This window comes from Neovison vison, chromosome 12 (genome assembly GCF_020171115.1).
Source record: "Neovison vison isolate M4711 chromosome 12, ASM_NN_V1, whole genome shotgun sequence".
Lineage (NCBI taxonomy): Eukaryota > Metazoa > Chordata > Mammalia > Carnivora > Mustelidae > Neogale > Neogale vison.
This window is the reverse complement of record NC_058102.1, coordinates 90,717,995-90,741,356: the sequence shown is the minus strand read 5'-3', so window position 1 is coordinate 90,741,356 and position 23,362 is coordinate 90,717,995. Positions and strand designations below refer to the sequence as shown.

General features: G+C 35.1%; 1 protein-coding gene across 4 annotated transcripts in view; it reads right to left on the bottom strand.

Annotated features, from left to right (window-relative positions):
- Positions 1–797: 797 nt before the first annotated feature.
- Positions 798–23,362, bottom strand: part of SLC16A7 (solute carrier family 16 member 7) — a 177,621-nt gene continuing 155,056 nt past the window's right edge. For all 4 annotated transcript variants that reach the window (XM_044227710.1, XM_044227711.1, XM_044227712.1 and 1 more), the window contains exons 4-6: positions 10,942–11,085; positions 7,080–7,895; positions 798–3,054 (exon numbers count right to left, since the gene is read on the bottom strand). In XM_044227710.1, coding sequence (XP_044083645.1) covers positions 2,786–3,054; positions 7,080–7,895; positions 10,942–11,085 — 1,229 coding nt within the window. In that variant the 3' untranslated portion in view covers positions 798–2,785. The remainder of the gene's footprint in view (positions 3,055–7,079; positions 7,896–10,941; positions 11,086–23,362) is intronic.

Genomic DNA, 23,362 nt, shown 5'->3' with positions numbered 1-23,362 from the left:
GAAATATGGTCTACACGGATCACTGCAGACTCAGAGGCCAACTATATTGCTTCCTCTAGACTGTGTGAATGTTCAGGGTTGATATTCTCTTCTTGGTCTCTGAAGGATACTCTTAAAGCAACAAATAAGTCCAAGGGAGTGGAGAAAGTGAACGACTAGAATATTATTTATTTAATATAAATAATATATTTTATATATTATTTACTCTGAAATAATTCCCAATCCTGTACATGAGTCTATGTCACTGTTAAAGTGTGTTCTAAATTCCTTTTCAACATAACTGTGAGAATGAGCATGTGTGCGTATTTGTAACTTTGTGTAGAGCTGTCGCTGGGCATGGCTTTGAATTATTATGTGCTTTGAATGTGCAATTTTACTTCCCTTTCTTTTTCAACAATATACAGTGTTAGAAATGAAAAGTTAATGAAGATGACCGAAGACCAACAGAACAGATAAGAATCAGTTTTCACCTGACACAAACCTCATCAATACATAAAAGAACCTTCTTCCATGGAGGAAGGCACAAAAGGACTAAAGCCTTGGGCCCAAATCCCACTATCATTACTTTGATGTTTATTTCCCCCGGGATCTGATATGTATATTAATCTAAATACATATCCTCAGAGAACTGAAGGCATTTCTTGGGAAATGTTTAAGATTGGGGAGCTACTACACAATTTATAATGTTGCGTTTCTTATGACGAGTCAGAGTTCTATACAAGCACTTAATAATATGAAAGCAGCTCATTCAAGACTCAAGATTGGGCAAAACTGAATTAAAAACAGCCATACACTGCCCCATTTTGCCTGATTTATTTACCTATGGTATTGGCACAAGTTGCTTTATTTAATATTTAAAAAAATACAAATTCCTCTTCATCTGCAAACAAAATGAATGCTAAATGAAATATAGGACTTTATATAGCTTCCTAAATATGAGCCACATGCTTAGCCAGTGCATAAATTTTACAAATCAAATCCTTAATGTTAATTATCACAAAAGCTTGGTGTCCAGGTGTAATCTTACAGGAAATAAGATACCATCTGCCTCCACTGCAATTTAAAAAAAAAAAAATGAAAAGCAAATTCCTTTTGACATCTTAAGAGTAACATCACTTCAATAATCAAGCACTAAATGTTTTTCATTAATCATACTCTTAACTTAAACTTCAGATTTACTGATGTAAATACTTAATGACTTTAGCCCTAAGGCACAAATTCTTCCTTGTTTAAAAGTACTGTATTACTCTCAATGGTATTTATAGTTCTCAGTGCACAGTAACTATCATACGCCTGAACATTCAAGGGTGATTCAGATTCTCAGAAATTTTAACATCGTTATGAAAATGAGAAACTGCTAAATTACACCAGCCGGCAACGGGCAATGTTGCAGGCCTCTTGCTATCCTGTGATAAACTTCACAAGTGTGTATACGGAGTCACGAGCGGCCTCCAGTTCTAGAAACCTTTTCTCACAGTCTCCCAGTTATATTTCCAGGCGGTAAGAAGTCTCATCAGGAGGGGGTGGGATTTTGAAGTGAGGCCATTCCTTACAGCCTGAGGAATTTCAGTGGCGGAGTGAAAGGCCTGTTTCGGTTTCTGGGTGTTTTGCTTTTGCATTTTAGGGAGGGGTGAGAAATGACAGAACTGGGAGGCCTCAGTATATAAGCACCTCACTCTCAGTCAGCTTTACTCAGATCATTCCTAACCGTAATCCTCTGATCACGGTTACGTGTTGGGAAAAATTAGAATTTGGCCTATTTGTCAGCCTGTTGACCAGGATTCTGGTATATTCCATTTTGAAGTCTCAGTCTGACAATGAGTGTAGACTGAGTTCTGATTTTAAAAAAATCCCTGGTTATTACTTTCTGGATTTGTAACTAAATCCTTTTAAAATCAATGAACGTAGCTCATTGCGAGCAGTCACTTAGGCTTTTAATTTGATTTACGTATGAAGTAAGAATTCTGAAAATTATTTGAGAGTTCTATTCTCTAGCACCAGGTACTAATGACCATCCTCAAAGAAATCACGTGCATGGATTAATCAAATCTAACAGTGCTCAGAAATAATGGTTTAAAATGGACTTTTTTTTTTCAAATTTATTTTATACATGCAAATTTTTTTCACGCAGTTAGTTGCATTTTCAAATTAAGATCGTTCTCATTTTCACTGATGTTCTTATCTTTAAAATTCACATTGTAAAGTAGTGTGCAGATATAACAGGTTTCTTCATCCTCAGTAGATTTATTTTTAAAGTTAAAAAAAGTGATAATATTCTTTTTGAACCTACTTGTCTTGTTCGTTGGATACTCTGCACATGTGTACATATAGGTCAGTGTGTGTGTGTGTGTGTGTGCACATGCACACTAGAAGAATATTCATTTTCCTTCAATTCCATTCAACACTAAAAAATTAAATTTGGACAGGGTATTCTTATTAGATTAAACACACGCCTTCTAAGTACTTAAACCAGGGTTTTGGGATTCAGATCTTTATAACCAAGACTGGAAGTCACTGGAAGACTTTAAAATGATTTTTACCATGACAACCAGAGTCATGTATGGAAATAAACCCACTGCATGGATTCCTTCTAGGCATAATCTCAAAATTGAACTATCCAAACAAGTGTTAAAAAACAAACCTATAAAAACCTGCCATCGAGGAAAATCTCATCTCCATCCTTCATTATGACTCCTCATTTCAAGTAAAAACTTTCCCAATTTTTGAAAAAAAAAAAATACTCCTAAGAAAGTCATAAACACTGAAATCAGAGATGTGATTCTTGTTAAATATTAGTTTCTCTCTCGGAGGAATTATTCTCTGTTCTTGTACTTTTGACATCAACATCATGGTGTTTAGGTTTGTTCAAGGGTTCAGACTCTCTGGACTCAGGTGTATGCAGTTTCTTGTTCCTTTCTTCTTCCTTCTTCTCCTTTGCAAGCAATCTGTAGTTTATAGCATTGCCGATGAGCAGCCACACACTTGAGAGGAACACAATAGCGCCACAGGCTATATACATGTATTTATACTGTCCAGTTTGATCCACCAATTTACCTAACAGACAGAAAACATCTTTTAAGACAGCATAATAAAACAGCTGTAAAATGATAACATTTTCCAGTAAATTCTTCCACAAAGTATGTACCCATTTCTTATTGAGGTTAATATTGCATGAGCTTTTAACAAAAGCTATTCTAGATTATGAACTCTATCTATGCATAAAAAAGGCATATATGTACACATAGCATTATATTACCAGTATATTAAATTTAAGGAAGATTATCCCCCTCAATAAAAATGTACAACCAAGACAAAACAGGTATATATCTGTTTGCGTGTATATTCATATATACACGTATGTGTGGGGCATGTTTTTTTGTATCTGTGTGTCTACAAATAGATATACCTATCTATTAACTTTTATACATGGAGACTGCTTCATCCTTCCCACGCTTCTTTTCAATACAAAGGAAAAATTCACATTTTTTAGGAAAGACCCAAAGGCTTTTTTAAAGGTTCTTGACATGACATAATATTTACTCAATGCTTTTTCTATGCCCACCACCAGGCTAAACACTTTTTTTTTTTTTAAGATTTTTTATTTGTTTATTTGAGAAAGAGAGCAAGAGACAGAGCATGGAGGTGTGGGGGAAAGGGAGGAGGGAGAGAAAGAGGCAGACTCCCTGCCTAGCAGAAGCCTTACATGGGACTCAATCCTAGGACCCTGGGATTCTGACCTGAGCTGAAGGCAGAGGCTTACGACTGAGGCGCCCAGGCCCCTTTAGGCTAAACACTTTTAAATGAGGTTATAGCTCATTTAATTCTTACAAGATCACTATGAAATAATTTGATTATGGTTACATAGCCAGTGAGTGGCAGACTCTGGAATCCAACCAAGGTCTGTCTGAAACTCAGATACTTGACTATTCTGCAAAACAGCTTTACCATACATACCTCTTGGTTAAGAGTCATATCATAACTGTTTGAGCTAATCACAATTTTTAGTTTATCTGAATCTAAATTATTAAGGCCAGACAAATCAGGAAGAAAGTATTTATTACATTTGATTATTAAGAACATTTAAAAACTAGCCTGATACCGTATAACCTGAAGAATTATTGATCTTTTTTTTTCCCCCCCGAGAGAGAGTGAGAGCCAGCATGGGCGGGGGGACAAGCAGAGGGAGAGGGAGAGAGGGAATCTTAAGCAGACACTACACCCAGCACAGAGCCTGATGCGGTGCCTGACCTCACAACCTGAGATCATGACCTGAGCCGAAACCAATCACTGAACACGCAACCAACTGAGCCAGCCAGGTACCCAGGTTTACTGACTTTTAAAAATACTTCAGTTTATGCTTAATCTTGCTTCTTGCTTATGCAGGTACCAAATTCTTAACAATGATAGTATAGGCAAGTCCATATTATTGATTATATGCATATTCTAGGTGATTTTGATATAGGCCTGATTCTTTAATCAGAATCTCATTTATTCTGGCTAGAATATAAGTTAGTGGCTCAGTATTAAATTTAGCTACTTGTGAAACTGCCTATTTGAACAAAGTTCTCTGTTTTGATCAGTTAAATGGTGGAATAGGCTTGAGTGTGCCATATGCCAAACATAACAAAATGCATAATTTAAATTTCCATTCTAGCTTTAGTCAATTGTTTTTATTCATATGATGATTGTTATACTTCTAAATACATAAACATTAGGTCTGTGGCCCCATCAGAGTTAGTATCACTTTGGGCTGCCATATCAACATACTTTCTAAATGTCTGGGGAATTTATTTTAGCATCATCAAGAAACCAGACACATTTCTAGAACTAAAGCTTCAGCTATTGTGAGTGCAGCAGTGGAAGTTTGAGCTGAAAACAATAAAACTAAAAATATACCCTATCTTCCACTCTGGCTTTACAAACAAGAGTAGCCGCAACAGCAGCAACGGTGTCCGAAGTAACGACAATGATAGTCATTCATTCAAACGTATTTACGGAGTGCCTACCATGCGTCAGACCGTTCTATCAGTGATCAAAGGCTACAGAGAAGAAGCCAGTCCAAAAGTCAAGGAGGATCAGGGATACCAGAAGACAGAAACAGGATGAAAAAAAAAATGGATTTATTATGGCTATGGCCTGAGAACTTCAAAAAGGAGCCCCAAATGGATTCTTGCCATTGCCAGCACGCCTTCGTTTTCTTTTTTTTTTGTTTTGTTTTTTTTTTTTAAATTTTATTTATTTATTTGACAGAGAGAGATCACAAGTAGGCAGAGAGGCAGGCAGAGAGAGAAAGGGAAGCAGGCTCCCCGCTGAGCAGAGAGCCCGATGCGGGACTCAATCCCAGGACCCTGAGATCATGACCTGAGCCGAAGGCAGTGGCTTAACCCACTGAGCCACCCAGGCGCCCGCCTTCGTTTTCATTCTTAGAGCCTACCCACTATGCCTGTTGACCTGACTTAATTTTTTTTTTACTCTCACCACGGTTGGTGAAATACAATATTCTCTCTTGATACTAAAAATTTTGCCGCTAATTAATAGGCTTCTAAAACCCATTTAGTAAACTAATTCTGTAGGCAAAGACAGGTCAATTATAGTTGTCTTGTGCAACAAAATCAATTAGCTGATAAACAAGACTAACTTTCATTCCTTCTGAAAATTGGTTTGGTGCCATAGTACAGCCAGTATTAAAAGATATACCACCCAAAACATCTGTGCTAGATATAAGACGACAGCCCTCATGGATGGAAAAATTCAGTAGCCGCTCAGATTTTAAGATCTGAAATATTTTCAGTGATGCCTATGAGTGGCAAGAATGTCACTAGTTCTTGACCAAGTGAAAAAGCAAGGCAAAAGTTCAATGATACCTAAAGATCAACAAATTAAATACAAGTTTTTCCAATTCAAAATTATTTCTTGATGAATGGAATTACTGAATCACTATAATGTTCACCTTAAATGAATATAACACTGTCTGTTAACTATACTGGAATTTTAAAAAATGATACCTTGGTGTCATGTAGGAAAGCAGTTTAAAAACTGGAAAAATTTACATTTAACCTGGCAGTTAATATGACCACTAGGGGTCAGGCCAAGAGCCTAAGTGAATACCTAAGTTTAGTATTAACCAAAACAATGTACTGGAAAATAATGTTTTTTAATTTAAATGTTTTAATGTTTAATGTTTTAATTTAAATTAATTTAATTTAATTTATAACATTAAAACTAAGACTGAACAAAGTCTTAGCTTCAAAAATGCACTTATACATTTAGCACAGATACTTTTCATAGGCATCACTGAAAATATTTCAGATCTTAAAACCTATAGGTATCCACTATAATTATATATATGTTATATAGTATAATATTTTATTTATAGAATATAATTTTTATAAAATAATTTATTATATAAATATATAATTTTTATATTATAATATCTCAGATCTTAAAATCTATAGGTAACCACTATAATTTATAAATGTGGAATGCATCTGTTCAAAATGAAATTCTTTTCCATACTGCATTTCACATACATATATATATGAGTATATATGTACATATATATGGATATATATATATTTCTGTCGGCAATATTATAAAAGTATGCTATGCTTAGGCATGTAAGATATTAATATAACCAATGTATGTACTCCAATTAAAAAATAGATCCTGACCTTTAGTAGCATTATTTTATACTTTTGACTCATTTTGATATAAGCAGAAGAGAAATTTGTTAGTCAACGACAGAATGAAGAATAAGTGGAATTTTATTATTATGACACAATTTTATAAGCATAAAACAATGGCTATGGGTAAAAATGTGCAAATTATGTTACTAAATATCAGTATAATTTAACTTCTTAAGTTCACAGGTCCTGACTCTGAAGCAAAGTTAGGTCTAAGATCATCCATTTATGAAATTTAAAAATACATTTATAATAAAACCTAAAATTAACACACCCACAGTCTTTCAGGCTATTACTACTTATTATTACAAGCCCCATCATACACTACAAAGAATTCCCTGGCTAGTTGATATTCATTTTATGCTTTTTCCTTTTCTGGATGAGAATCATTCTTACCAGCCAGAGGAGGACCAAGGAGAACGGGGCAACACTCCACCACTGTGACAAGTCCTACAGCGCTGGAAAACCTTTGAGGGCCAACCAGGTCCATGAGAGTTTCAAAGAGGACGCTGCTAACACTCCCAAATCCAAGACCAAAAAATATAGCATATATCACCAGACTGGTGTAGTCTTCTGCCAGTGGGCACAAGAGATGGCACACTCCAGTGAACATGATTGCAAAACTGAAGAAATACTGGATTCGGGGGCGGATAAGTTTAGAGTTTGCAATAAGTCCTCCAGCGGGTCTAGCAAACATATCAACAAAAGCCATAATAGACAGCAGGAAAGCGGCAGAATACTCATCAATTCCTTGGTCTTTAGCATATGGAGCCAAGAATATAATGGGGGCAAAAAACCCTAGAAACATAATGACATTTCCAGATAAATATATCAGAAATCCCCTATGCTTAAAAAGGGAGAAATCTAAATACGTATTGACTATCTCCCACGCTGATTTCTTCCTGTGGCTCCTCACACCTGAGTCATCCACTCCTATGCCAATGTTATTTTTAGACTGATTGGCAACTTGTTTGGGTTCAACGGGTCTCATGAGGGACCCAGCCACACAGGCATTCAACAGTATACCCCCCAAAATCAAGAAGCTTCCTTTCCAGCCAAAAGTATTGAAAAGGTACTGATTGAAAGGAGCCAACGTGCTTAAGAAAACAGGACTTCCTGCCATGGCGAGGCCATTAGCCATGGGCCGTTTCTTATAGAAGTATTTGCCAATGATTGTTAGGGCGGGTTGCAGGTTGAAGGCTAGACCTAAACCTAAAGAGAACAGAACAAAAGGAAGAAAAACACAAACACATTATGTCACTCACAAAAGGAATTACTCCTTAAAATGTACATTCAAGTGGGGAAGGCAGAACTAAAAGTGCAAAAGTGGGTAGTAATTTTTGATAACTATAAGTATCATGGAATTGTGCATAAACAAAGAGGTTCCCACAGCTGGACACCTAATACCTATGACAGCTTCATAGTCCTTTCATGTGAAAGCAGAAAAATAAAATCAAGGACATCTACTGGTATTTCCAAAATCACAGAATAGGTTGAAATTAGGATGAAGTGATTAGTTCTTAATTACAATCACTTAATACCACAGATAAATTAATCCTCTTTATGTACATAAACATACATATTTATATGCATTATATTTATACCACATATATAGAATAGATTTTTTCCTTGTGGCAAGAGTACATTTAAAATGTGAACACTGTTTTTTTAAGAGTAGAACAGAGTGAACAGATTAAAAAGGTTGTCATTTATGAAAATCTTAGGTCTCTCCACAGGTATTTCTTTCAGAACTATGCAAATAATAAACAAGAGTAATAAATTAATGCCATTAATGTCAAGCTCTACATCTTTCATGTTCCATATTTCATGAATATAGATGCACATGTGTACTGACTGAAAAATAAAATTTTTGCTTTAAAACTTTTATTTCAGGGATTAAAACTAATTCTTTATATGACTCAAAGGTCCCTACTATTCCTACCGATTCCAAGGGAATCCCTTGGCAGTGCTGAATGTCACCTATGAGAGAGGAATTATTTCTTATAGCTTGCCAAAGTATTATTTAGCAATAGTGATGATTACGTTTGTTTAAAAAGCATGTAAAATTGATTTAGATAAGGTATCTCTCTTTTCCTCTTAGACTAGGCATTATTCTGTCTTAGTGTAGGGGTTACAGAAATAAGAATTCTGCATTTACCAATTTATGTAAATTGAGAGTACTGCAAAGTGGTTAACTATTTAGACTCAGGGACAACTCAGTTCTCAGTACAAATACTTATTGCAAACCTTTGATACATATATTTTCTATGAGTAGGAGGGTCCCTAAAAGCTAACAAAAAGTAACTAAGAGCTTTGGAGAGTAACAGGGCAGTACCCTCTCTGATGCTATCACAACCCATACCTGTGAGATACGCAGAATAAGTGTAATTTATAAATAAGAAAACTGCCAGCCAGCCAGCCTATGGTCAGTGGCTTGTAAATGGAAGAATCCAAAATAAAATGCAGGAATTCTGTTTCGAAGTTCAAATTTCTTTACCTAATGCCACCCTTCCCCAACCCCTCACCCCATTCGGTCACCTAGAATTTTGCCTTCGGGTGTTAATCCAATTTCTCCTTGGTAGATGGTGGCCATCTATTTCCTATTCTGGCATGGTGAAATGAACATGAGATTTGAAATCCAAAGATCTGACGCTGCTTCTGCTATCTTCCTATGTACAGTGTTGGACATAACACCTAGACTTCCTGGGTTCTAATCCCCTCAACAAGAACAAAGAGGGTTTTGCCAAAGTCAGGTAAGTTCTAGGACTGAAGAGGTTATATAATGACATATGATGATAATTATATGCTATTATTTATTTAAAAGTAACAAAGCTCTGGTACTCTGTAAAGCACTATGCATTCATTTTTTAGATGAATCATTCCAATGACTCCCAAAGGAAAGAGATTATAATTTTCCCCATTTTAAAAACAAGGACACTGACATCATAAAGAGGCTAATTTGCCCATGATCAGTTAATATGTGCTAAATTGGGTTTAAAAATTAGACTGTATTTTGTATTGGCTGATAATGCCTTAAGATAAACCTCTCATAGTGATTCTAGAAGCACCAAACCCTTCAAGACTCAAGAATTGAAGTTAGAATAATATATAATGTTGTTAAAATTTGTGGTAGAGTAATAACAAAATCATATTTCCCATAATACATCACTTGTGGGCCCAGCCTGACTCCTGTGGTCAAATGTAATATATAGTATTTCTGTACAAAGAAAGGACATTCTCTGTACTGTAGCAATTCTTAGGAAATTCTCAATTATAATGTCAAAAGGTGTTTTACCACATCAAAAAGGAAGACAGTTGTGGAAAGGTTGTAAAGAGAAAGATTTTAACATCACTATTACTATAGGCTTTAATACATTTTATTTTTTTCATCAAATGATATAAAAGTGCAAGGTTAGACTGATCTAAAATTACTCTAAAAAGAGAATATATTTACTGTTTTTCTGGGAGCATAAGGAAAAGATTCAGTTTCCTTATATATTAAAATCCAATTTTTCTTAAGACTTTTGAGTGTAGGTTTGTTTAAAGAAGTTTACTGTTGAGACTAATAAAAACAGTGTTTTCCAAATGTACGTATTTAGGTCAGTTTGAGTCAACAGACATTACGCATGAGGAACAACTGTAATAGAACGACAGTATGACATTTAAAAACATGTGTTTAGTGGCAAATGTGCCTTTCAGAGCCTTTAAACAATTAGAATCTTTTGTAAGGAAAAGAAGGGGCACCAATACAGAGCCCTACCACTAACCAGAACACAAACAAAAAGAATTCTATTGTTAGAGCTAAGTCAATGCATGCAGAAAATCTTTTGGCATCCTTTTTAACCTATAATGAATGATAAATCAGATACTCTAAGTAGTAATAAGTAATGAAAAACAACTTTTAAAAAAATGAAGCTTTTTATATGCCGGGAAGTCTGTGTCCCAGAATACCATCTTAACTGGCTAAAGAATAAAAGTGAAATGGTAAAATTAAATCAAAACTGTTTTCTTTTTGGCATTGCTACCATAGCACCTAAGGTATGTGATAACTTTTTTCCATTTCTTGAAATAAGTTTGATTGGCCATTCCAAGTTCGTATTTCAGTGTACTAGATGAAAATACTTTAAAATAGAATCTGATATCAAAAGTAATGTCAAAGAAAACAATATGAATGTTCTGTTGTTTATGTTTCTTATAGACCTTTGTGAACAATGAAAGTGTTAAGAAGAGAATAAGCAGAAAACAAAACTTGACTTACCACAAATGAATCCAGTAGTGAGGTAAAGCCCTATTACGCTGGTACTAAAAGAGGCTGTGACCATTCCCAAACAGCATAATAAACCTCCTACCATCACCACCGGTCGGCTACCATATTTATTCACCAGAACACTACTTATGGGACCTGTGGTAGAGAGGAAATTAAAAAACGTTCAGTTGCTGGGTCATTTACTTATTTATTTTTAACAGCTGTTAATTTTGAAAGCACATTTTAATGCTAAAAGAAAAATATTAGTCCACATAGAATATAATGAAGACTTTTCAATACTTCCTAATCACTCTGACTGGTTATCTTTTTATTTATTTATTTATTTGACAGAGAGAAATCACAAGCAGGCAGAGAGGCAGGCAGAGAGAGAGAGGAGGAAGCAGGCTCCCTGCTGAGCAGAGAGCCCGATATGGGACTCGATTCCAGGACCCTGAGATCATGACCTGAGCCAACGAAGGCAGCGGCTTAATCCACTGAGCCACCCAGGCGCCCCTGACTGGTTATCTTTAACCATATATATGACAACATATAAAATAATAAATCAGAAGTGTTTAACATATAGTTTATGACCATAATCGTTTGACTTTTGATGGAAAAGATTTTCAATAGGACTTGGCTACACTATCAAAATACTTAATAAGTGCAGGCAAATTTATGTAACAGTAATCTAGAGATTATAAAAATGACTTATCTGTGTTATAATTTTATTTTCTAGAATAATACATGAGCACACACCCAGAGATCCTCTTAATTAGAGTTTAAATAGTTTTTTTCACTATACCACAGTATGACTTTTCTCTAATACCGTATTTCCTTGATTCTAAGATACCAACTGTTCTCATATATTATGGTAGAAATAAAGATGTCTCATACCTGAGGTCTGTTAAACAATCCCTGTTCATCAGATGGGGGTCATAGGTAGCGATGGAGCTATTGCCACTCTGTATGCTGGAATTTGGTTGTTATTTCTGTGGCTTGGTTGGACAATAGCAATTCCTCATAATTCAATCAAACAATTTAAGGGCCATTTGAAGGAGGAATTTGAATATGAACACTGACTATTGTCTAAAAAACCTTCTAGTCTTATGTGTGAAACATGAACACTGAGAACTCAGACTCAAAAACTAATTTAGGGGAGCCAGACACTGAATGGGAAGAGGTTTTAGGAATGCTTTACTCAATTTATTTAATGTACATTTCCCAATGCATGCGTGTGGGTGTATGTGTGTGTGTACATGTAAAATGCAGGAGTGATTAAAATTATTAAAATCATCTACATTTCACTGTGTCTAAAAAAGCTCTTTTGGTAGTTATAAGATAAAACTTCTAAATATTAATAAAGTGTGTTTTATTTTAATCACTCTTTTTTTTTGTTTAGTGGTGCATCATAAAATAATGGTGCAACTTAACAACTGAGAGCATCTTAGATTCAGTGAAAGCCCACACTATTTTATGAGACCTATCAATGTGTAAATAGTTTGATTTGACATGTCTTTCTTAACTTAAAATTATATTTCATCTAAAACAAGGGCTATTGCTTTGAGGGGAAAGTATTACATTAGGTCAGAATTCTCAGTTCAATATTTAGCCTAGAAAAAATTTAAATGATTTTTAGCTGATATTGTAACTTAAAAAACTTGCTAAGTGCAATTTACTGCATTTGAGAATTTCTACATGGATATATCTAAAATACATTGAGATTCATTTGCCAATGCAGCTTTATTCTTTTACACAACTGTAGTTATTGTTTTTATTCCTTTTTTTTAAAGATTTTATTAATTAATTTGTTTGACAGAGAGAGAGAGAGATCACAAGTAGGCAGAGAGGCAGGCAGAGAGAGAAGGGGAAGCAGGCTCCCCGCTGAGCAGAGAGCCCGATGCGGGGCTCGATCCCAGGACCCTAAGATCATGACCTGAGCCAAAGGCAGCAGCTTAACCCACTGAGCCACCCAGGCGCCCCTATTGTTTTTATTCCTTAAATATAAGTTTGAAATAAAAACTTCATGGCCTAATACTACTCCACAATATGTTTTGAAAACTAACTGATAAAAAAACTAACTGATAAAAGATGTAATGTGACAAAAAGAACTCAAAAATATAATACCACTTTTGCATTTAATACCCCCCAAAATAAACTAAAAAAGACCATACGAAAGATAGATCTATAAAAACAACGGAACTGAGGGGGGGAAAATCAATGAAAAGTGTTCAAGATAATGTGAAAATAATAGATTTCAGTCCCTAATATGGTAAAAACTCATATGATTTAGGAAATGAGCATTTTCATTAAAAAGCACACAGCTAAATTCAAATTGCTTTTGTGACAAACAAATTGATTGGCTTTAATTATTCAACTTAAGAGTGGGTTCCTTTTCTTAAAATTACTTAACCAGTTCACTTTACTTCAATTCAATTCAGCTGAAATCAGTTCAATGCACTATTTCTCGAGATTTTAGTATAAAATCAGTTGACACATGCCAAAATAAAATAATAAAAACACAACTATAATCATCAACCTATTATAATACAAGGGGAGAAATTATAAAGTTATTTTAAGAACTGTGATGGACGCTTTGATATACACTAGACTATCAGAATGAATCCAAAGGCATTTACCAATTACTTGGACTAATAACAATGTTCTCAGTATTATTGCTATTATGTATACAATTTTCTATGTGATGCCTGGATAACTCACAAATGTACTAATTACTAAAATTTATAAATGTGTTTGCTTAAATGATGTAAATTTAAATTTGATCAAAGGCAATGAATCACAACTTAATTTGCAATGTGTGGCAAATAAATATATCTATAGTTCAGGATAATCACATCAAGGCTTCTTTTTCCATGACTGTGATTAAAAGTGGCAACTAAAGAAAACATTTGGAGGTGCTGATTTTTTTTTTTTTGAAGAGACATAATTTCTACTGTGATATCAGTCAAGATGCAATGAGAGTTCTAATTTTAACAAATTATTTTACTTTAAATAATATACTTTAGTTAAGTGATAATCTATTAGACAATCTATAAAAGATGTATTTACATAATTCATCTATAATTTTTTCTAGCAAAAAAGATATAGTTTTTAGGTTGATTTCTTTAGAAATCAAAGCTTAATCAAACCCTTAATATGAAATACATATAAAATGTCATAAAATATTTCTACTTTGTAATAGTTACAGATCTAATTAAAATTATGATATAGAACAAAATATATTTATTTTGTAAAGAATCTTTAAATGCTTAACATTAACTTGAGGAGGCATCTAACATCAGATATAAGAAACACAACGCTATCCAATCCCTCTCTCTCTCCAACATACAAGCAGCTTGGTATATTGTATTAACAAGACAGACAGAGTTCTAAGAAAATAAATAAATTCTTATCACATATGATTTTTGTTAAACATGAGCTAGCCTCACAGCTGTCCCTTGTTGATGAATTTCAGGCCTAATTATATTCTGAGGTCATTTATTCATTTATCTATTAATTCAATCAGGACAGAAGTTTCTACTCAGCATATATTTTTCAAGTAATCATGATGTTTAATCATTAGTTAAGTCAGAAAAGAAAATTCTCTACCTGCTGAGAGTTACATCTGAGCCCATTTCTAAATAGAGCAAAGGTACTGTTCATCCAAATGTTTTGTTCTATACATTTGTTGAGCAGTTAAAAAAAATGATGTGCAAGAATCCTATTGTCTTATTTCCTAAAGAACGTTCACACAAGTATTAGGCTATATCTAAACCAGACTGATCTACCCACTAATTTCTTCTGATCCAGCTTTCCAAACTATCTCGTTATTTTTAGTGTCAAGCTTACTAGTCACTTTCATGCTGGCCGTGAAGCTGTAAGGAGAACTTCATCAGCGAGCAGTTTCATCACCCATACATCAGTTTCGTTTTCTCAAACCTACTTCTGTCTTTTATGGCCGTGGCTCCATAATACTTAATTCTGGTGAGGAAGCTTATGTGCATTCTTACAAATTACAGAGAGTGCCCATTCTTAGAACTCCTGTTATACTATAGCTGGTCACACACACACACACACACACACATGCACACCCCACAACACTTAGAAATCCTGTATTTCACCTGTTTGAGTCTTGTCCCTACATCTTATTCTAAGCTCTATGATGGTAGTTGCCATACATACTATTATTATTCTATAATTATTCATTAATTTATTGAGTTATTACTCTTTGCAGGCAGTGTGCTAAGAACTGTGCATGCATTACTACATATGATTTTTGTGGAAATCTGATCGTTAGAGCAATGTAACAGTTGATAAAACTGAGACATGCCAAGTGTTGATAACTTGTTCAAGGTCACAACAACGTAAGTGGTAAAATGTGGATTGGAACCAGGGTCATCTGATTATAAAACTTGTACTTTTCACTACTGTGTAGAAAAGAATTAACATATCAGATTGGAGGCTTCCATCCTCAGGAAGGCCTGCTTGCAAGCCTAGCTCTTGGTTGGCACCTGGGAACTTGGGATTTCAGAAAGTTTCCTAACCGATAAGAGAGGCTCAATGTGCCTACACTGTTTCACAATGTGGTTTATGCTGAACATTCGCCTTCCTTCCCAGAGTCTGTTGGCCAGCAACCCAATAGAAACCTCAAGCTCTGAGTCTCTAATGAGCTTCCTGATAGACAACACTTCACCCACATTGTCACAGCTAGTTGCTGGATTAAGCCCATCATTTGTGATTCCATTGGGAGAGGACTCTTGGAAGTTTACATTTGGTTTCTCCTGTACTTCGATCCATGTGCTTTTCCCATTCCTGATACTGTTTTGCATTCTTTCATTGTCATAAATCATAGCCATGAAAAAAAAAAAAAACTGTTGAATCCTGTGAATCTTTCTAGTTAATCATGAAACCTGAAAGTGGTCTTAGGGATTCTGAATACCATTACTACAGTATATCTTTTCTAATTTCAAGTTTTACATACAGTTATAAGCAAGTGGGGATTTTTTGTTGTTCTTAAATATTTTAAAAATGTATGGCCTATATATATATGAATTAGTCTGTTCCTTTGTATATTGTTATTCTGTTCTGTAAACATGAACTCCTAGTGCTTGTTTTTATTTCCTTTGTATATGGCAAGAGTACATGACAAATGCTGTGAGAAAATCTGGAGAATATGTTATGTAATGAACATTTCATAAAATATATTTGATCAATCTAAAACCATGAATTGGAATTGAGTATCAATTTGAGCTATATAAAAATTTTATGCATAGCATAAATGCTAACAGAAGAATGATAAACTGCTATAATTTATTTTTCATTTGCTTTATTTCAAATTTGTATATGTGGTATCCTGTCAAATCAAGTGATAAAAAGCACTAGTGCAGGACTGGGAAAAAGTTGTTTGCAATTACAGAAATTTATCTGTGTTTACTACTGTAGTATTTTTCTTACTGACAGGAGCTTTCAAAATTTGAAAGATTTTTTTGAAGAGATTTTTTGAATCAAAAAACTGTTGCTATTTTAATTTGGACAGAGGGGGGAACCTCTTCATTAACTATTTGTTTGCCTGAGGTTTATCCCTCCACTGATGTTGGGATTAAAAATTCACCTAGTGTCTTTCTCCATGCGATCTCTTTTAAGGTCAGTGAAAAACATGACAGGGGAATCCCTAATAATCAGGAAGTAGCTATTACACTTGCCTTTACAAAGGATGGAGATATAAATGTTATCCAAGGGGGCGCCTGGGGGGGCTCAGTGGGTTATAGCCTCTGCCTTCGGCTCAGGTCATGATCTCAGGGTCCTGGGATTGAGCCCCACATCGGGCTCTCTGCTCCGCGGGGAACCCTCTTCCCCCTCTCTCTCTGCCTGTCTCTGCCTACTTGTGATCTCTGTCAAATAAATAAATAAAATCTTAAAAATAAATAAATACATAAATAAATGTTTATCCAGGTAAATCATCTTCAGTTAGAATGTTGCTGAATCGTAACTGTGCCAGTTTGACTCAACAGAGCGCATCCAGCACTTAGAAAAGACGAATCTTTTCGGCAGATACTCATAGTATATTTACTCAAGTAGTATTTCATGGTATACTCATTCAACTAGTATTTCAAATTTTAAGTATACAAAGATTTTGAATGAATGGTTGAGTAATTATAGAAATCAAGAGTGGGGTTAGTTAATATGCTAGGTATACCTGACGCACTGGAGGGGGGACATGGTCTATAAATTCATCTTTGCATTTGTTGTTCCCTCTGTCTGACATATTTTCCCTTTAATATATGAATGGCTTATTTTTCTCATGCTCAGGCCTCTGCAGATAGATCAGCTCCCCAGAGAGACTTCTCACCATTCCAATAAGATAAACCTACAAAACCTTAATAAAGTACTAAATGCTATTTTAAAATACACCTAGACATCAATAGCTCATTTCCCACACCTTTTATAGTAAACATTGTTCTTTCTTCATGTATCTCAATACCTGTCTGCCATTAGTGTGGTTGTGAGAAAAGTTCTCGACTTTTACTTTAATGAGAAGATGGTTATTTTTATGTTCCCTCATCTTTTCCTCTCTTTACATAAACTTCTGCATTTCTATATTCACTTGACCACAGACTGCTCCAAACTGGCGTCACCACAGCTGTTTTAAGAGATGCTTATTCTATTTGTATGGGGGGTGAAGGTGGAGAATAGACAAACTGACATCTTACCAAAACCTTTTACTACAAATCAAAGCGTTTAAAAAAGTGAGCATTCTGTGCCCCTGGACAGAAATGCCAAACAACCTTGTTGGTGTTTACAGGTTACATTATTCCCCATCAGGAAAGATGATTTTACTTATTTAAGGCTGGCACAGTGGCCACACAAAACAAACAAAACAAAACAACATTTCTTCAGGACATGGCACATTTCTATACTCTTCATATGTGAGAGCACATGTAATCTCTGTAATCGCTCCAAAAGTTGGCAGTATTTCTTCATTCCATTTCATACGTAAGGAAACTGCCATGCAAAGCAACAGTTTGCTAGGACTGCTCGAGCATTCTGCTAGGCAGCCTGGGCTAGAGCGTGCCTTGCACTCCCATGAAATACCATTTTTCCTGGGACAAGTGATTACATCTCTTTTAACATGTATGATGCTCATTTCTTCAAAATAAAAATTTCTGTTTAATTTAATTAAATCTAAAACTTTTAATAATTAATTAATTAATTAATAATAAAATTTAATTAAAATTTAATTTTAAAATGTTTGTTTAATTATTCCATATTTATACTTTACATTGCCTGCTCTTTGGAGTAATTTTTAAGAAGGCAGAAAAAAAATAAGACTATATTGCTAAAACCGTTGGTTCCCTACACAACAGCCATGACCCCTTCCTTCTTCCTAAATGAATCCTGATTTTGTTTAATACTTAATCTCTTTTGTGACCTCCCCACCCCAGGCCTAACTCATGGGAATGAATCATAAGTACAGTAAGGCAATCATGATAAGACCAATCCCATTACCAAATATTGGCTTAAACATGAGCATTTGGGGGCAATTTTAGGGTAAAGTTTTCTGGGGACTTCAGGGAAAAGATGTCCTTAGTCTTATAAAGCAATAAAATGCCTCTGTAGGTGCCACAGTCATCTTTCTGCGCTGCTTGAAGATAAGAGATATTTAAGTCACTGAATAGACCAAAGAGCCAATAAAATCAACCAAACCAGAGGGGCGCCTGAGTGGCTCAGTGGGTTAAAGCCTCTGCCTTCGGCTCAGGTCATGATCCCAGGGTTCTGGGGTCAAGCACTGCATTGGGCTCTCTGCTCATCAGGGAGCCTGCTTTCTCCTCTCTCTCTGCCTGGCTCTCTGTGATCTCTGTCAAATAAATAAATAAAATCTCAAAAAAAAAAAAAAATCAACCAAACCAGAAGCTACTATGCACAAACTTCTTATGATATGACATAAAACTTTAACTACTGGTCACTTTACAAATGGACACTGGACTTTTGCCTGCTTGCAGTCTAAGACAACCTAATATAATAATAGGAAAAAAAATCCAGTTCCTATCAAAAATTTCATAAAATGTTAATATTATCTCACACTAAAAAGTAGTTAACATCTGCTAAATACCCTCTTTTCCTCTTAAGCTTAAAAGGTTACTTAGTTTCACAGAATTATCCCAGTGTGATCTAACTGCAGAACATTTAAAGTGATTCTGATATTTTTCCAATTTGTTATACTCAATTAAATGTTATAATAGTTTAACCTCAATAGAATTTTTGAAATGTGGATATGTAATTCATAATGGATTTTAAAACATACATATTTCCATCAGGTAAGTTCAATTTGTAAATCGAGGGTTGGTACCTATCTTAGGCAACTAATTAGCAATATGACCATTTCTAAAGCATGCTAACATCTATTTCTGTTCATGGATATTTTCCCCTCGTAACTCTTACTGTACATAGAACATTGCATGAAGTCCTATGAAATTTTATATTCTTTCCCTCTATCTATTCTTCAAAATTAGTTTTAAATGACATTATCATAATGCATTACATAACCCATCTGTCTAATATAATCTCCTAGCCCTCGAGCTTCTCTACTACTTTTGTTACTCGCTCTTTAGTATTAATATTCTACTTTGTGATATATTTATTTGCATATTTGTACTAATCGCTAGAATTTCATCTCTTGGAGGGCTAAGGGCATACTGTGACTCATTTATAATTTACTTAGGCTTAAGACAAATTATTTTATATAGTAGATAGTAATTATTTTTTATTTAATTAGATTAAATTATTTTCTAAGTTGATTTAGAATTGTCATATGATGCCACCATCACTTCGTTGGAATGATATCAGTATTTATCATAGCAGACAAGATTTTAAAGAAGGGGTTTCATCTACTGGGTTTCTTTTACTCCTTCTCTAAACCATATATAAAACAAAAACACAACATGTATGCCAAGCTAAAGATCATTTTAGCGACACGTACATGATCTCCATTCATTTTAACTCTTCTCTTTAAAAGGGCCTTTGTTTGTGAGTAAAAACTAATTTTAAGCAAACAAAATTCCTCACTAAAGGTATGAGGTCCACTTATCCCAACATCCCTGTCCCCACCTACTACCATATTTGACAGGACATGGTGTTGCTGTATGTAGATGTATTTGTGTATGGACAGGTGTGTTTTGAACCTAAGGGACACAGTACCAAGAGAATGTGCTCCAACTCTCTTTTGTGCACTTCTATTTTTTTTAAGGATTTTATATATTTATTTGACAGAGAGAGATCACAAGTAGGCAGAGGGGCAGGCAGAGAGAGAGAGAAAGGAGGAAGCAGGCTCCCTGCTGAGCAGAGAGCCTGATACGGACCTCGATCTCCAGACCCTGGGATCACGACCTGAGGCTTAACCCACTAAGCCACTCAGGTGCCCCTCTTTTGTGCACTTTTAACGTAAGTTCTGGTATAAAGTTCTACAGAATGATAACAGTTAGTATTCTTTACTCATTCCAAGAAAAAGTCATCAATAAATTATTAGTCCGCCTTTGTCTAATACTCTTGGTTATTGACTCTGCATTCATTTTTTCCTGATTTCTCTTTTCAGAAAACATGGATTCCTTTCAGAAGTCTGCTTTTCTCTGCACAGCCATGCGCTCAGAGAATTATGGAGCTGGGAGTAAATCCTGGTTGACATAACGAGCCAATTGTGATAGTCTCATTCCTTTCTCCACTAAATGACTTAGCGCTGGGCTATGACACAATTCTGGCCAGTGAGACACGAGTGGAAATCTAGCAATTTCTGGGAAATGTTCTCCTCTACTTAAAAAGAGATACAAAGAAATCACTAAGTGTTGCCTCATATATGCATATTACCAAGAACCAGGGCAGCCGTCTTGTGAATATGAAGAGAGCTGGATGAAGGAAAAGCTGAAGCACAGAGCCTAGAAGTTCCAGGGGCACCAAAGGGAAGTGGCAATCTAACGGAGGCATTCTGGGGCCACTCTATATTTTAAAATCTTGTTAAATGAGGGAATGTGTTTACTTAGGGCTTAAACCTATTGTAGGTTGAAGCTGAAAGCATCGTAGCAGATAAACCTGCAGTAAAATAGAGGACTTTCCCTTAAATATTGGGGTATAATGAAGGATAGGGTTGGATATACCAAGAGTAATCACAACAGAAAAACTGTGGTTCAATCACATGTCTCACTGAAAAGCTGTAATTTTACTCTGAAGATCTGGGTATTTTGTTTTATAGCTTGTTTTACAGGTTTCCCTAAGTAAGTGGCACTCATGAATTTATTGTACCACATGCATTCATAAATTAAATAAAAGCTTTAAGTTGACAAGGGTTTACTGATGTTCTGAATTTCATTTTAGATAAAATATATGATGTTGTCTAGACGGTCTTTGTGTTTATAGTTTAACCTCTCCTTAACAACTATCTTTTACACATACACACATATATGAATTCAAAATAAAATTTTAAGAAAGGTTAAGAATGCCTTCAGAAGGGCGCCTGGATGGCTGAGTCAGTTAAGCATCTGACTCTGGATTTCGGCTCAGGTCATGATCTTGGGGTTGTGGGCTGGAGCCCGAGGTCAGGCTCTGCGCTAAGTGGGAAATCTACTTGTCCTTCTCCCTCTGCTCTCTCCCCTGCACTCTCTCTCTCTCTCCGAAATAAATAAATGAAGTAAAAAAAAAAAAAAAAAAAAAAAGAATGGCCTCATAAATCTCATTATTTATTTTTAATTTGGGACATACATTTTTAATCTTGTAACATTGCTATTTACTCAGGGAAATAAATAAACACACACACACACACACACACTCTCACAATAAGATATTTTATAGCTTTTGGCATCATCCAGAACTTCTGTGAGTGGATCCAGCTATAACAGTACTTATAAGGAAGTCTAAAATGAATGAATGAATGAATGAATGAATGAAACCAACAGCTTAGCAAATAAATGATGTATGCTATTCTTGTCTTTCTGAACAAGAATCAACAAATTCCAGAAAGCACCATATGCTACTTGTGGCAAGAGCACGTCCAGTGAAGGCTAACAGAAACAGGAGTGAACTGACATATGAACAGGGAACACTGGTTTCCAGAAGTAACCGAGTCACAATACTTAAGGAAAGAGGAAGGTATTGGCAGAATATTTCTATTTAAAACAGGGTTTTAAAATATCCTAGACAGCATGTAGGAAATAACAGAAAAAGTGAAGGAGTAAGTGCAAACATCTGGAAATGTGAGTTCAAAGCAAACCCAAAGGATGGAGAAGTATACTAATCACTTGGTACAGAAAAGTAAGAAATTAGACACATAGGGGCACCTGGGTGGCTCAGTGGGTTAAAGCCTCTTGCCTTCGGCCCAGGTCATGATCCCAGGGTCCTGGGATCGGGCCCCACATGGGGCTCTCTGTTCAGCAGGGAGCCTGCTTCCTCCTCTCTCTCTCTCTGCCTGCCTCTCTGCCTACTTGTGATCTCAGTCTGTCAAATAAATAAAATCTTCAAAAAAAAAAAAAAGAAAGAAATTAGACACATACAAAATAAGCCAAAGATCCCCAAAACTGAAGACAAGTGTGGATTTTTGGAAGGGAAAGAGAAACCCAAGGGAAGAGTGATACTACATCTCAGGGAATTAAAACTAGAGTCATGAAGAGAAACCCGAGAAGGGAGGGGACAGTTATAACACTTGAGACACTTGATAGGTATGAGATTTAAATCATATTTTTATGGAGAATAGATATGGAGGAGTAAGGAGTATTTCTCAGCACTGACACATGCTGATGAAATAATTAAATCATTGTGTTAAGATAAGATATAAAGAACAAAGAAGATGTTGGAGAAAAGTAGAGTGAGAGAAATATAAGCCCATTTCTCAGAAACAAACAAAAATATGTTTTCCATAGATTATTGAGTAATAAATTCTGAAGGTTTCTAGGAACAAATCAGAATAGACTATTGAAAGATTTTTTTTAAAAGCCTAGAATAGATCCCAATATGTTTGTCAATTAAAATTATACTTTTTCTTTCTATACATTTAGGTCAAAGAAATATAGAAAATAACACACCGATCTTTTTGAAGACATTTTACCAGATCTGTAATGAAATTCTAGTATACATCATGGAAAAAGTGAGCTGACTTGAGGGATCAATGGGTATGTTAGTATAATGGTAATAATTAATATTAACCAAAACTATAGGAAGTATCCTAATTGTCTGCAATGAAAACTGGCAAGTCCCACCCAGGTCAACATTTCACACTGACTTCAAAAAATAGAGAACTTGTGATTACAAAAACAAAACAAAAAACAAAAACAAATTCACCTACATTATCAGAGCTTAGTTTTTTAAAATTGTATGTGTTTAAGGTGTACAACATGATGATCTTATGTGTATATATTGTGAAATAATAACCACAGTCAAACTAATTAACATATCCATC